The sequence below is a fragment of the Coregonus clupeaformis genome, unplaced genomic scaffold (assembly GCF_020615455.1).
Source record: "Coregonus clupeaformis isolate EN_2021a unplaced genomic scaffold, ASM2061545v1 scaf4518, whole genome shotgun sequence".
Classification (NCBI taxonomy): domain Eukaryota; kingdom Metazoa; phylum Chordata; class Actinopteri; order Salmoniformes; family Salmonidae; genus Coregonus; species Coregonus clupeaformis.
Genome location: NW_025537972.1, coordinates 1 through 15,673, shown reverse-complemented (window position 1 = coordinate 15,673; position 15,673 = coordinate 1). Strand labels below are relative to the sequence as shown.

The following is a 15,673-nucleotide window of genomic DNA, read 5'->3' as shown; positions in this document are numbered from 1 at the left end:
TAACTAGCTCCACCTGTCCCTGCTCTGCTCGGCTCTAATTACTCTGCCAGCTGCGCTGCATTACCCACTAACCTCTCCCAGTATTTAAAGGCCTGTCTTTCAGCTCTCCTTTGTCAGATCGTCTGCAAAGCTCACACCCGAACCTGTGTGCTCGCGCTTCTGGCTCACCCTTGTTTTGTGACCCCGGACCTGCCTGATTCTTGGATACTCTTCTGCCCCAGGAAAACCAGACCTGCTTTCTGCCATTACGACTCCTGACTACTCTTCGACCCCGGTAACTCTGACCAGCCTTCTGCCTTGCTACAACGTATTTGGATTTCCCTGAACTGTACTTCTGCCTTGTTTCATCCGCCCCGTTGTGTCTGTGTTTCCTCCCCCAGGACTTCTGGACCACCAACCACCGGCCATCGGACGCATCGCTCGCCACTGGGGGCACAGACCCAGCACATCGGACGGGATAACCCCTGGAGCCTTCACTCACTCCCTACTTCCCTTTTCCCTTAAAGTTTAATAAACTTTCTGGTGTGACGCAATTGTGGTCCTCTTGTCGTCTGTCTGAACCGTGACAAGTGTATGTAAAGATATTTTTTTTACCACACTTATCGAGCTCCTCTTCTCTGTTTCATAAACAAAACAAAAACAATAACAAATGTGCCTGGGGTGACCAGTGACTCTAAATATTTATTGAATAATCCAGAATTTTAAGGCGTTAGTAGTCCTGTGACCCATTGTTTTATTCTGCGGTAGTCAGATGTTATGTGTGTGCGGCAGGCCGCGTGCATGATAGAGAGAGAGTGTGAATGCTGCTCTTTCTGTATACCCACAACAGTGGAGGCTGGTGAGGGGAGGACGGCTCAATAATAATGGCTGGAATGGAGCGAATGGGATGGCATCAAACCATGTGTTTGATGTATTTGATATCATTCCACTTATTCCGCTCCAGCCATTACCACGAGCCCGTCCTCCCCAATTAAGGCGCCAACAACCTCCTGTGACTCACAAGCCTATAATGGAATCAACTGGGTCTGTACTTTCAACTCCAACTCCATTTTCTGCCCTATGTTCGTTTTGTTTTTATGTTTTCAGAATGTGTCTTATGTGATGGATACCTGGAGTATTTCAATTCTTTATGACAGTGAATAAGAAACTATTCAAACATCAAACCTTGGAATCACTCTTGTGCTTCAAAGTTGGTCTGAATCATAAAGGACTCACTAAAGGTACCATACCTTGATAAGCTTTGCTAAACTATTGCTCTACTTTTATTAATAGTAGCTTTAGGCTACTTAAAGTGCACAAAAATAAGTATCTGTTCACTACTGTATACAAAACATCAAACGTTCAGAATAAACATCTTTACTATTGGATAATTAATAATTGATGGAAGTGTCTTTCTTGTAAATATATTTTTATTTATAAAGTACTTGGTAAGATAAAGGTATAACATATAATACTTGTGTTGATGCTGAGAAGTAGAGCTGCAGAAGACAAGTTATTTTACCTACAACAGTGTAGCAGTGACACCTAGTGGATACAACCCATATAGACCAGAAGCACACGAATATCAAGGCGTGCTAATTAGCTAATTGGCAATATATTTCACCTGTTTAAGTCCACTTTCGGTGGAGACGGAAAGAAACACCGCAGGGAATAATTGACAATAGCTGGGACAGTGTAGGAAGCAGACCTGTTTGCTAAATACTGGAAAAAGTCAACACAACGTGACACTAAAATGTCACGAAATCATTCTAAGTTACTATTTGTACGTGCACTACTACTTGCATATGGTTTATTTACTGCAAACTGCGACCTGTCCTGGGTAAGTTGATGACTGACTTCCTTCTACAAGCATTTTCCCTACATTTCGCTGGAGATTGTAGGTAGATTTGAAGATGTTGACTATAACATTCTTGGTTTAATGCTACGTTTTTATTGCGTCCTTAGACAAATAGGAATGACGCTTACAACCCTCCGGGTAAGACAAATATTTATTATGTAGCAACTGGGCCTGTACTATGCTCTTTGGTGAATTATTTCAACAGAACATTACTACGTTTTGTGTGTGTGTGTGTGTGTGCGTGCGCGCGCGCGCGTAACTGTGAATCGTCATGCGTGTGTGTCTTGTCCAAATGTCAGAGTTATAGGCCTAAACATCATTGGATTGTCCTCCACACTCAATGTCCACCTCTTCTCAGATGAACACCACCATGGTAATGAGGGCAACGCCTTCTTCGCGCTGCGGAGCTGCCACCAGGTGATGCGCGGCAAGAGCGGCGAGTTCTTCTCCCCGGACTACTTGTGCTCCAACCCACCGCTCTGGTGCAACTGGACCATCCAGGTAGACCCTGGTAAACACGTGCTCCTCCACCTAGAGGACCTCACCCAGTCAGACGCATGCAGTGGGAAGCTGGACCAGATCCACCTGGATGAGCCCCTGGGGGTTGCAGGGGGTCACAGGATACTGGAGAAGTGTTGGCGTGAGGCCAAGTACAAGTCCCTCTCCAACATCCTCCACGTGGTTCAGCTGATCAGAGGCAAACCCAGTCCGCCCCACAGGGGCTTCTATGGGCGATACGAGGCATTCGTACTGCCAGTCACGTACAATGCTTATGGTGATACCACCGAAGAAGACAGGAAGCTGATGACTGAACCAAAAGCGAAAGAACCGGAACCCTTTCCCTCTCCGAGAAGTTTCACCCAGTTTCTCCCCATGAAGGGGGGTGAACCTACAGAGGCCGTTTTACTGGAGCGGCCCACCCTGCCAGCTCAGACCAACCCGGAGGTGGTGTTTGACTATTTCGACGAACTCACTTCCTCCTCTACGTCCAATGAGCTTCCACCATGGGAAGCAGAGGAGCCAATGATCAGACAGGGGTCCTTCAAGTTTTCTCCTGTTCAGAGAGAGGAAGAAGATTGGAACAGAGGAGTCTCGGAGGGGACTGAAGCAGACGAGAGCCACCTGACAGAGGAAGACTGGGAAGTGGGTAACTTTAGTGGAGATGTGGTGGACCATGAGTCCCATCTGCCCTTGACTCCCACTCCCCCCATGGTGGTCACTCGTCAGGGGACATCATGGTCAGGGAGGGGTGCCACTCAGACCCACACAGCTCACCCTGGAAGTGACCCCTCCACACACCAGCCCCCTGTTTTGAATCCCAAACCCTCGCCACGCACTCCGTCTGCAATGCGAAGGAACGTGGATGCCCAAACTCAAACTTCAAATACCATCCCTCCTACGGAGTCTAACATCGTGTCACACACAGACATGGATGACCAAGGTGTGGAGTCTGGCAATAAGGAATTGCAGAAAATGACCATGGATGAGTCTACAGCACCCAGTGACACCCATACAACCATTGAGACCCAGGATCCCTTCGACCATCTCCCAAACGTAGTTGAACTGTTCTTCGACAGCAGACATTATGGTAGGTAGTCTGCAATTTCATTTGCATCCTTTGTTGTCTGGTTCATGAAAACTCTTGCATGTTGACTTTGCAGAGAAAGCCAGAAATCACACCGAAGTACCACACTTACCAGAAGGTGAGTTTTAGTATTTTTTTCAAAAGGGTCGTTTTAATACAATTCAAAGGCTATAACAAAAGTTGCAAGTCACTCGCCTTTGTACAATAGTTATAGAGCTGTGTATGAGTATTAAAGTAGATGCCTACTTTCTCTGTTTCTCAGACCACCTATTTGAGGTGGCTGTTGAAGTCAACTTCCTTGTGGCGCCAGAGGAGAATTGGGACCATCTTGTGAGATCACTGTTGATTTCAGTGAAGTCTCTGGTGAGCTATCTCATGAACAATAGAGCCCCTCAGTGGAGGTGTCATAATACCCATAAAACTTAGCGGTCAGACAGGGAAATGGTACCAATTGTTTTTCCACCATTCATTTTTCCCATAGGGGATTTTAAAGAAAGGGCTGTGTTTCATGTAGGCTTACACTGGCGTGAGTTTTGATAACCATTTAAATATCTCTCGGACAAGGTGACTTTTATCAATGTATTAGTCTATTTACTCTCATTCTAAAATGCTAATTAGCATCAAAGTAGACATCATGCAAAACTACAAATCCCTGCAAGCTCCTGCACGTCATCTCTAGCTGACACCTTTGCTAACAGGTATTGTATCAATTTAAAACTTGCACAAGAAAGTTCACAGAATTGTCCATTTAAAGAAATGTAGCCAATTTATGAATTACTACATTTAGCTAACATTAGATAGTTAATCCAGAGATTTTTGCCTCGATTCGGCAGGCTCGTCCAGATCATGGCATTTGTAGTTCTTTATGATGGCCACATTAGTAGCTAATTAGCATTTCATTTTGGGGGGATAAATACAAGCGAAATATTGATAAAAGTCACCTTGTCCTAGAGAGATTTACACGGTTAGCAAAACGTCACGCCAGGGTAAGCCTAAAATCCCCTATGGGAAAAATGATTGGACCATTTCCCTGTTTGACCGCTAGGCTTTATGGGATTTATGACTGACTGTGGTACTCTAGAACTTTCTTCATAAATGGATGTCATCTTACAGTGCCTTCAGAAAGTATTCATACCCCTTGACTTATTCCACATTTTGCTTGTTATGGAATAAATTGATTTTTTTCCTCACCCATCTACACACAATACCCCATAATGACAAAGTGAAAACATGTTTTTAGAAATGTTTGCTTATTTACAGAAATATATCATCTACATTTGTATTCCCACACCTGAGTCCGTACTTTGTAGGAGCACCTTTGGCAGCAATTACAGCTGAGTCTTTCTGGGTACATCTCTAAGAGCGTTCCACACCTGGATTGTGCAACATTTGCCCATTGACTATTTTCAGAATTCTTCAAGCTGTCAGATTGGTTGTTGATCAATGCTAGACTACCATTTTCAGGTCTTGCCATAGATTTTCAAGTAGATGTACGTCAAAACTGTAACTCGGCCACTCTGGGACATTCACTGTCTAATTGGTAAACAACTCCAGTGTAGATTTGGCCTTGTGTTTTAGGTTATTGTCCTGCTGAAAGGTTACATCTCAGTGTCTTGTGGAAAAGACTGAACCATGTTTTCCTCTAGGATTTAGCCTTTTTATTCTGGAAAAACTCCCCTTAACAATTACAAGCATTCCTATAACATTATGCAGCCACCACTATGCTTGAAAATATGGAGATTGGTACTCAGTCGTGTTGTATTGGATTTGCCCCAAACATAAAACGTTGTATTCAGGACAAAAAGTGAATTGCTTTTCCACATTTTCTGCAGTATTACTTTCGTGAATGTTGCAAACAGGATGTATGTTTTGGAATATTTTTATTCTGTACAGGCTTCCTTTTCACTCTCAGTTAGGTTAATATTGTGTAGTAACTATACTGAACAAAAATATAAACGCAACATGTGAAGTGTTGGTTTCATGAGCTGAAATAAAAGATCCCAGAAATGTTCCATATGCACAAAAAGCTTATTTCTCTCAAATGGTGTGCACACATTTGTTTACATCCCTGCTAGTGAGCATTTCTCCTTTGCCATGATAATCCATCCACTTGACAGGTGTGGCTTATCAAGATGATTAACGGCATGATCATTACACAGGTGCACCCTTGTGCTGGGGACAAAAGTCCACACTAAAATGTGCAGTTTTGTCACACAACACAATGTCGCAGATGTCTGAAGTTTTGAGGGAGCGTGCAATTGGCATGCTGACTGCAGGAATGTCCACCAGAGCTGTTGCCTGAGAATGTTCATTTTGGCAGTACGTCCAACAGGCCTCACAACCGCAGACCACGTGTAACCACGCCAGCCCAGGACCTGCACATCCGGCTTCTTCACCTGCGGGATCGTCTGGGACCAGTCAACCGGACAGCTGACAACTGTGGGTTTGCACAACCAAAGTTTCTGTTTGTGCAGAAATTCTGTCTCAGGGAAGCTCAGCTGTGTGCTCGTCGTCCTCACCAGGGTCTTGACCTGACTGCAGTTTGGCGTCATAACTGATTTAAGTAGGTAAATGCTCACCTTCACTGGCACGCTGAACAAGTGTGCTCTTCACGGATGAATCCCAGTTTCAACTGTACCAGGCAGATGTCGTGTGGGTGAGCGGTTTGCTAATGTCAACGTTGTGAACAGAGTGCCCCATGGTGGGGTTATGGTATTGTCAGGCATAAGCTACGGACAACAAACACAATTGCATTTTATCAATGTTAATTTGAATGCACAGAGATACTGTAACGAGATCCTGAGGCCCATTGTCATGCCATTCATCCGCTGCCATCGCCTCATGTTTCAGCATGATAATGCACTGTCACAAGTATCTGTACACAATTCCTGGAAGCTGAAAATGTCCCAGTTCTTCCATGGCCTGCATACTCACCAGACATGTCACCCATTGAGCATGTTTGGGATGCTCTGGATCGACGTGTACGGCAGCGTGTTCCAGTTCCCACCAATGTTCAGCAACTTCACACAGCCATTTGAAGAGGAGTGGGACAACATTCCACAGGCCACAATCAACAGCCTGATCAACTCTATGCAAAGGAGACGTCACGCTGCATGAGGTAAATGGTGGTCACCAGAAACTGACTTGGTTTCTGATCCACTCCCCTACCTTTCTTTTTAAGGTACAGTGGGGAAAAAAAGTATTTAGTCAGCCACCAATTGTGCAAGTTCTCACACTTAAAAAGATGAGAGAGGCCTGTAATTTTCATCATAGGTACACGTCAACTATGACAGACAAAATGAGAAAAAGAAAATCCAGAAAATCACATTTGTAGGATTTTTTATGAATTTATTTGCAAATTATGGTGGAAAATAAGTATTTGGTCAATAACAAAAGTTTCTCAATACTTTTATATACCCTTTGTTGGCAATGACACAGGTCAAACATTTTCTGTAAGTCTTCACAAGGTTTTCACACACTGTTGCTGGTATTTTGGTCCATTCCTCCATGCAGATCTCCTCTAGAGCAGTGATGTTTTGGGGCTGTCGCTGGGCAACACGGACTTTCAACTCCCTCCAAAGATTTTCTATTTGGTTGAGATCTGGAGACTGGCTAGGCCACTCCAGGACCTTGAAATGCTTCTTCACGAAGCCACTCCTTTGTTGCCCGGGCGGTGTGTTTGGGATCATTGTCATGCTGAAAGACCCAGCCACGTTTCATCTTCAATGCCCTTGCTGATGGAAGGAGGTTTTCACTCAAAATCTCACGATACATGGCCCCATTCATTCTTTCCTTTACACGGATCAGTCGTCCTGGTCCCTTTGCAGAAAAACAGCCCCAAAGCATGATGTTTCCACCCCCATGCTTCACAGTAGGTATGGTGTTCTTTGGATGCAACTCAGCATTCTTTGTTCTCCAAACACGACGAGTTGAGTTTTTACCAAAAAGTTCTATTTTGGTTTCATCTGACCATATGACATTCTCCCAATCCTCTTCTGGATCATCCAAATGCACTCTAGCAAACTTCAGATGGGCCTGGACATGTACTGGCTTAAGCAGGGGGACACAGGATTTGAGTCCCTGGCGGCGTAGTGTGTTACTGATGGTAGGCTTTGTTACTTTGGTCCCAGCTCTCTGCAGGTCATTCACTAGGTCCCCCCCGTGTGGTTCTGGGATTTTTGCTCACCGTTCTTGTGATCATTTTGACCCCACGGGGTGAGATCTTGCGTGGAGCCCCAGATCGAGGGAGATTATCAGTGGTCTTGTATGTCTTCCATTTCCTAATAATTGCTCCCACAGTTGATTTCTTCAAACCAAGCTGCTTACCTATTGCAGATTCAGTCTTCCCAGCCTGGTGCAGGTCTACAATTTTGTTTCTGGTGTCCTTTGACAGCTCTTTGGTCTTGGCCATAGTGGAGTTTGGAGTGTGACTGTTTGAGGTTGTGGACAGGTGTCTTTTATACTGATAACAAGTTCAAACAGGTGCCATTAATACAGGTAACGAGTGGAGGACAGAGGAGCCTCTTAAAGAAGTTGTTACAGGTCTGTGAGAGCCAGAAATCTTGCTTGTTTGTAGGTGACCAAATACTTATTTTCCACCATAATTTGCAAATAAATTCATTAAGAATCCTACAATGTGATTTTCTGTTTTTTTTTTTTTTTCTCAATTTGTCTGTCATAGTTGACGTGTACCTATGATGATAAATTACAGGCCTCTCTCATCTTTTTAAGTGGGATAACTTGCACAATTGGTGGCTGACTAAATACTTTTTCCCCCCACTGTATCTGTGACCAACAGATGCAGATCTGTTTTTCAGTCATGTGAAATCCATAGATTAGGGCCTAATGAATTTATTTCAATTGACTGATTTCCATACACAGTATGAACTAACTGTTTTAAAGTCCCCGTTGGCCTCATGGTGAAATCCCTGAGCGGTTTCCTTCCTCTCTGGCAACTGAGTTAGGAAGGACGCCTGTATCTTTGCAGTGAGTGGGTGTATAGATATACCATCCAAAGTGTAATTAATAACTTCACCATGCTCAAAGGGATATTAAGCTTTTTTAAATTTTTACCCATGTACCAATATGTGCCCTTTGCATTGGAAAACCTCCCTGGTCTTTGTGGTTGAATCTGTGTTTGAAACTCACTGCTCGACAGAGGGACCTTAAAGATAATTGTATGTGTGGGGTACAGAGATAAGGTACTCATTCAAAACTCATGTTAAACACTATTGCGCACAGTGAGTGCATGCAACGTATTAAGCACATTTTACTCCTGAACTTATTTAAGCTTGCCATAATAAAGGGGTTGAATACTTCTTGACTCAAGATATTTCAGCTTTTTATTTGTAAACATTTCAAAATGCATAATTCCACTTTGACATTATGGGGTTGTGTGTAGGCCAGTGACGACAATCTCAATTTCATCAATTTTTAAATTCGGGCTGTAACAAATCAAAATGTGGAATAAGACTGTATATGGCTTTTGGTTATTTACCATTAGATTGGACTGGTGCAGTTGAGATTTGGAACTGCAATTATTCATTTGTTTTTCAGATCAATGAGCAGTTGGAAATTGTCCACACACCCAAAACCCTATCCTCCAAAAGAATAAAAAGGTTGGTTTGCTACGTTTTGTAACCAAGAGCTCCAAATGTTTTTCTTGACTGCAAACAAATGGTTGTATTTAAAATGTGTTTTTACTCCATAAAAGGGGTTGTGTTGGCACTGTAGATAATAGTTTTACTGAATTAGGCTACAACTGATGGATTGAATGCCTGTTTTAACAGAGTTTTGTTGTTATATCAACAGGTTGAGTGCAGGAGTGTTTTACATCCTCTGGCTGCATATTGGGGGTGGGCCAGAAGGGGTGAAGGTGCACAGGACCTTGCACCTGGCCCTGCAGGAGCTGTTAGAGAGGGTGGTTAGCCCCAGGGGCAGCTCAACACGGGGTGTCATCGTCTCTGTTTCCACCGCTGGTAGGTCTCAATAAAGTTCCCTCCAAACAAATATAAATCTGTAGCTTGTTCTTTTGCACTTTACTCTGCTCTTTACTAATGGCACTAAAGGTTACTGCGGAAGGTTAATAAGATATTGTGTTGTATAGATATAGTATAGCCTGCAACTAGGTGTCCTGAATTTCATTGTCTTGGGTGGAGGTGAAAAATGTATTTGTTTGACATTAAATAATTGATTTGCACTGATTTATTTTCATATTTAATCACTCCAGTAAGCAACCTTACTTTTGCACCCTGTGTGTCTGTCTCAGATGTAAACGAGTGTGTGACCCATCTGGTGCTGTGTGATATCAATGCTGAGTGTGTGAACCGCTTTGGTTCCTACACATGCCGCTGCCACTCCGGGTTCGAGGACACGTCTAGGCTGGGCTCAGGAACCATGTGCGTGGACACCAAGGCCGCTGGTACGGACCGCCACAATGAGTCGACGATTACGGTGGATCAGCATAGTCCTGAGCAGCCGCACCGTAACACTGGTACTCCATAGATTTTGGTAGAATTATTGTGAATTGTTCTCTGAAGTACAAGGAAAACATACAGTATGACATTGGTTAGTTCAAAATCAGTGGCAATGAAGTTGACAAGTTAGACCACCACCCTAACGTTCCCGATTTAACCCCTGAAAATGGGTTTGTTTGGTTACCCTAACAGAATGTTGGACATAAAAGTGCATGGTTATAAAGGTGACTTTGCACTAGGTAAATTGTGTACTTCTAATCCTTGCCTAACTTTTGACTTTAGGCTGTACTTCGGCGCGGTCCAGCGGGATGATCAAAGGAATCTACGTGGTGTGCTTCCTGCTCAGCTTCCTCATCCTGCTGCTCCTCTGTACCGTGGGCGTGCTGTACCACCGCCACCACGGGGGGGCCTTCCTGGTCCACTGTCGGAGCAGCAGCCTTGGGAGCGTCCCCCCCATCCCCCCTCCTGACTACAAAAACAACGAATGCAACGACAACCGTTCCATCCGCACTAACTCAGAGCTGCCCCCTCCGCCCCCACCCATAAGGCGCCCCAAGGAGGGCTGGTCTCACCCCAAGGATTGTTGCCCCTCGGTGGACCTGCCCCTGCTGCGCTTCAAACCCCTGCTGCCTCTTGATGGGTACATGGAGCCAGGGGAGGGTGTCAAGATTTGAAGATTGCTTTGAGGTTGTCCTGAAGGTGCAATGACAGCATTGAGACCCTGTTCTGGGCAGGTTGACTTCACTGTTTCATGAGTTCATTATTTTTCTGTAGATATCTTTGCCTAAAATGTAAATGAAATATCTTGACTGTTATTACCTTTAGTATGGCATTATCTTTGTGTAGTTTGGAAATGTTATTTGACGTATTCTTTGGATCATTGTATCGAGTATATTTCAGGAGTTCTATTTTTTTGTGCGCAACTTGTCCATGTTTGGGAAGATTGTCTATGCTCTCCACACAAGGGGATTAATCTTTCTGACCAAAACAGATTCACTTCAATTAAATAAATGTTCACTTGGCTCTACATTCCTTTAATCTTTTTTTTTTTTAAATATTGAAATGGAAAAGTACAATTACTGTGACTGAAAGTAAGCTACTTTGTTTCATATGCTGCAGTTGGACTACAGGCATATCAGCTGTTTAGAATTATGTCTCAAAATAAACTCATTTCTTTACTGGTAAGGGGACAAGGCTACAGAAAGCAGACCATAATAAATAAATAAAAATACGCATATCACAGCGCACCTGTGCACTGATGAAAGGCACCGTGCTTTTCCCACAAGGTGGCAGCGCGTGATAGGAAGTGTCTGGAAAAGGCTCAGTTTTCGACTGGGTAAATACAAAGTTTGTTTTCCTCTGTGGTTCTTAAAAAATATATGTAAAAAAACCCAAGGGTTTCCTGAAAACGTAAAACAAATACAGGAGCAAAGGCAAGCCCCCATGACCCCCACCGTCGGAGAATAGATGAAGAAACGGTAAGAATGAGCCATTGTGCCTCTGAAAGATGATGAAATTCTAGACCCCCGCGCACCTAATCTGTGGCTCGAGCTCAGAAATGTTAATCCCCAGTCTGTCGAAAAAATTAGGTGGTAGATTGTATTTTGTCGTTGAAATGTCACGGTGTCAAACAGTACCCTTTCATTTGTTCCACTGCCAAAATGCTATGCAAGGAAATTGCATAATGATAAAGTTCGCTGACTGAATTTCATTAGGCTATAGATTTACCTGCTCTGCTCAGAGGCCTAACCAGTTAGCCGAGCCAAATTATTCATATTTCAGAAATTACATAGCATACGCCTGTAGGAATATTTCAAATGGTGTAGCTAGGCCTACTAAAATTCCTTGCATGATTCACCAATGTCCACAGTAAAAAATAAAGAACGAGGCATACCTTTCACTCAAAGTGCTTTGATTCTAATTGGAGTGTAAAACAATGCCACTTGCCTGGCTGAGAAGTTTGACATTCTCCTTTACTCATGTCACTGCCCTAATAAAGACAAACCAATTAATACAATATGGCTGATAACAAGAGAAAACTGCTATTTTGAAGGAAACAAATATATGTATTTGAATGGTAGAGACGCTAACTCAAGATACGGGTGGGCAGACCGGTCCCTATGTGAATTGTTGCTATTGGATGGGGAGCAGAGTTTGCATCTTATGCAGGCGGGAAGTGCGTTTAACAGGCTAATCTTTGGCCGGCCAGGCGGGGTGGGGAGACAGGGTGGTCCACCTAGTCCAAACCACATTAATAGGCTTACACCACCTAATCCAAGGCAGTGTGCTGTCACATGGGAAGTCTGCTGACCTTACTTTATTTTATTGCAGGGCACTTGCTCTTCAGCCCTTTTGTGCTCAAACCCGCTCAAACCCTGTGTTCTTTTCAGGAGTAAATGTCCCTTTATAAAATTCCCGGTGCCTTTCCTTCATGTCCGTGTTCAAGGGCTGGACATGAAATGACACTGTCACTGTGATGTGTAGACTCGATTTACCACCACAGTAGTCCTCCAGCCCTAAGGCATTACAATTTGAACAAACTGCCTTGAGCCGTTCTATCGGAATCGCTGTCAGTTTCCTCAGGGCTATGACACATTGACAGTTAAGTACAGCCTAACGGCTAGCCTAAATGTAAACTAGTAGGCTGTATATGATAAAATGTTGGTTGGAATGGGATTCAAGCTTGATAATGGATATGGGGTCCTCATCTGAGGCTTTGATCCAACATATTGTGTGTGTGTGTGTGTGTGTACCTACTGTGTGTGTTTTAGTGTTGTCTGTGGTGGTCTGGTAGGTGGGCGACAGACAGATCACTCCTCCAGATGTGCTCTCAGCATCTGCTCTTCCACTGCTGACTCCCTCCCTTGCCCCACGCTGGTCTCCCCCGTGAATCAGATGCCAGGGCCCCTGAACCTGGGCCTTCTTTGTTGCTGCTCTGAATGCCTCTCATGTCCGCTAGGTAGAATTGGCAAGGACAGCAGGCTCTGGGCAGCGATCCACAGGGCAGTGGGGAGAGGTGACGCCTCCGGCCGCTCACAGTGGGCCCTCTGGCGGAGCCGGGGGTCGAGGAGGGCACCCCTCCCTGTGGTTGGCCTTGTCTGGTCCCCCCCATGCCGTCCACTGAGTCACGCTGAGCTCACCTGCCTGCCATGCAGCATCATCTGGCCATAATCCCCCCATCCTCTCCATCTCCCTACCTTCCTCTGCTCAGATGCATTGTAACAGTGGGTGTGAGACTGTTCTGTTAAGAATGGGGGAGTGTTATGCTCAGGTATGTATTTTCTTTTGCTTGGCTTTAGGTGGTTCTGGCTGCTCTGAGGCATTTCACAAAATGGTGTTAAGAGGTCCCAGATATTACATGTATTCACCAACGAGCTTGACCCTCAGGGGGCACAAACAGAAGGGTTTGTATCTTGATGACAGTGATGAAATCTGCAGTGGTATATTTTACAGGCCTAGACTACGGTATATAGTAGGGGTAAACGCTACATGCAAACGCCTGTATATTGTACTGATTACGATTTGGGCCGATGTTACGGTGCTATGTTTCTGTCCGATGCTCACTGGTATCTGTAAGGCTGAATGTCAGGGCCATTACTCTTAAAGGTAGCCATGGGGAGACCCGAACTGGGAGCCATGTAACTACCTCTTGCAATACAGTGGCACTGCCTCCAACACACTAAAGCTAATGCTTACGGGCATAAAGGACGACCTAACGCCAGTAGCCAATGCCACCAGCTAGATCGCTCCGCTAGCATATGCCACAAGTGTCTTTATGTGCTGTTACATTGTTGTATGGTATTTACAGATTTTCTCGATTGCTTGAGCACATTTGTCCAAACAGAATTCACTTTTTCAAAACAATTAACACGCAGCCCCAAACTGAAACATGTTGGCCAAAATGACACATTAAATAGACTTTCAAAACATTAAATACATGACACAAAATCAATTACCTCCATCAAAACATACAACTTGTTATCTAATGAAAAGTTATTTCAATCAATCCTTACACAATGGCCCAATAAATACTAACTATCAATATATCCTAACATGGTTATCCCTCTTTATATCTCGGGGCCATGTGTTGATACTGTAATTATAGTATACACTATAAAAGGCAAGTAAACATATTATCACAGCATTACTGTATTCTTTTTTCCTAAAATGATTTTACCAAAGATGACCAATGCAGAAAGAATGTCACTCAAGAGCATGAATATCCAGAAACAAAAGGCTTTATTTGACCTTTTTCCATTTTAACTAAGAGCTGAACTACACTACTCAAAGGTGTGTGGACACCCCTTCAAATTAGTGGATTCGGCTATTTCAACCACACCCGTCGTTGACAGGTGTATAAAATCGAGCACACAGCCATTCAATCTCCATAGACAAACATTGGCAGTAGAATGGCCCGTACTGAAGAGCTCAGTGACTTTCAACGTGTCACCGTCATAGGATGTCACCTTGCCAAAAAGTCAGTTTGTCTAATTTCTGCCCTGCTAGAGCTGCCCCGGTCAACTGTATGTGCTGTTATTGTGAAGTGGAAACGTCTAGGAGCAACAACGGCTCAGCCGCAAAGTGATAGGCCACACAAGCTCACAGAACGGGACCGCAGAGTACTGAAGCACGTAGCGCATAAAAATCTGATGGACGAAGTTTGGCGGAAGCCAGGAGAACGCTACCTGCCCGAATGCATAGTGCCAACTGTAAAGTTTGGTGGAGGAGGTATAATGGTCTGGGGCTGTTTTTTATGGTTCAGGCTCCTTAGTTCCAGTGAAGGGAAATCTTAACGCAACATACAATGACATTAACTACAGCATACAATGACATTCTAGACGATTCTGTGCTTCCAACTTTGTGGCAACAGTTTGGGGAAGGCCCTTTCCTGTTTCAGAATGACAATGCCCCTGTGCACAAAGCGAGGTCCATACAGAAATGGTTTGTCAAGATCGTTGTGGAAGAACTTGACTGGCCTGCACAGAGCCCTGACTTCAACCCCATAGAACACCTTTGGGATGAATTGGAATGCCGACTGCGAGCCAGGCCTAATCGCCCAACATCAATGCCTGACCTCACTAATGCTCTTGTGGCTGAATGGAAGCAAGTCCCTGCAGCAATGTTCCAACATCTAGTGGAAAGCCTTGCCAGAAGAGTGGAGGCTGTTATAGCAGCAAAGGGGGGACCAACTCCATATTAATGCCCATGATTTTGTAATGAGGTGTTTGACGAGCAGGTGTCCATGTAGTGTATCTTCCTCTATTGGCCCCTCTACCTCTCCTTTGTCCTTGCCCTCGGCCTCTTACTTGGTCCATTCTTGCAAACAGCAACTCAGAGGTGACCTCTTTTATGCATGGATTAAGGACTGATTGCTGATTGAACAATTGTGCAAATAAGTTTGCCGTGTGCAGAAGAGAGTTCACATTCATGGGAGTAATTTGTGTAATCTTTGACCAAATGTTTTAATTTTGTTTGACATGATTTACTCAACTGACTTTTGCATCTTTTGTAGGGAGTTGTGTTTACTCTGCAAAAATGTGCCTAGCATTTGCATTATGTGTAAAAACAATGAGAAATGACTTACAGTTTTGCAAAAAATAATACTGTTGCGCTCATTAGGTTATGATGGAGATCAAGTGGACCCCAGTTTCATTAAAAGTGTCTTAGCAATCGAGAAAAACTGTAATAGTATTTTTTGTGTGTGGTAGTGTAGAGGTTTGTCATTGGCATTACACATTTGGATGTTTTATTACCATATAGGCCTACTACTATACA

General features: G+C 44.0%; 1 protein-coding gene across 2 annotated transcripts; it reads left to right on the top strand.

Annotated features, from left to right (window-relative positions):
- Window positions 1–902: 902 nt before the first annotated feature.
- LOC121532548 lies at window positions 903–10,927 on the top strand. 2 transcript variants are annotated; one of them, XM_045220602.1, is made up of 9 exons: window positions 903–1,819; window positions 1,945–1,975; window positions 2,196–3,425; window positions 3,499–3,540; window positions 3,685–3,785; window positions 8,979–9,040; window positions 9,234–9,400; window positions 9,691–9,843; window positions 10,181–10,927. In XM_045220602.1, exons 1-9 carry the CDS (start codon window positions 1,733–1,735, stop codon window positions 10,570–10,572), a joined length of 2,265 nt encoding a protein of 754 aa, XP_045076537.1. In that variant the 5' UTR covers window positions 903–1,732; the 3' UTR covers window positions 10,573–10,927. The 2 variants fall into 2 exon arrangements, with proteins under 2 accessions (XP_045076537.1, XP_045076536.1); XM_045220601.1 differs by having other exon boundaries at window positions 9,691–9,915.
- The last annotated feature ends 4,746 nt before the right edge of the window (window positions 10,928–15,673 follow it).

Bases quoted from the DNA above. Each gene is read 5' to 3' on its own strand.
- LOC121532548 (XM_045220601.1), top strand. From the start codon at position 1,733: ATGTCACGAAATCATTCTAAGTTACTATTTGTACGTGCACTACTACTT. The intron at 9,401-9,690 runs GTAGGTCTCAAT...TGTCTGTCTCAG, and splicing joins CGTCTCTGTTTCCACCGCTG to ATGTAAACGAGTGTGTGACC. The intron at 9,916-10,180 runs GTACTCCATAGA...TTTTGACTTTAG, and splicing joins GCAGCCGCACCGTAACACTG to GCTGTACTTCGGCGCGGTCC.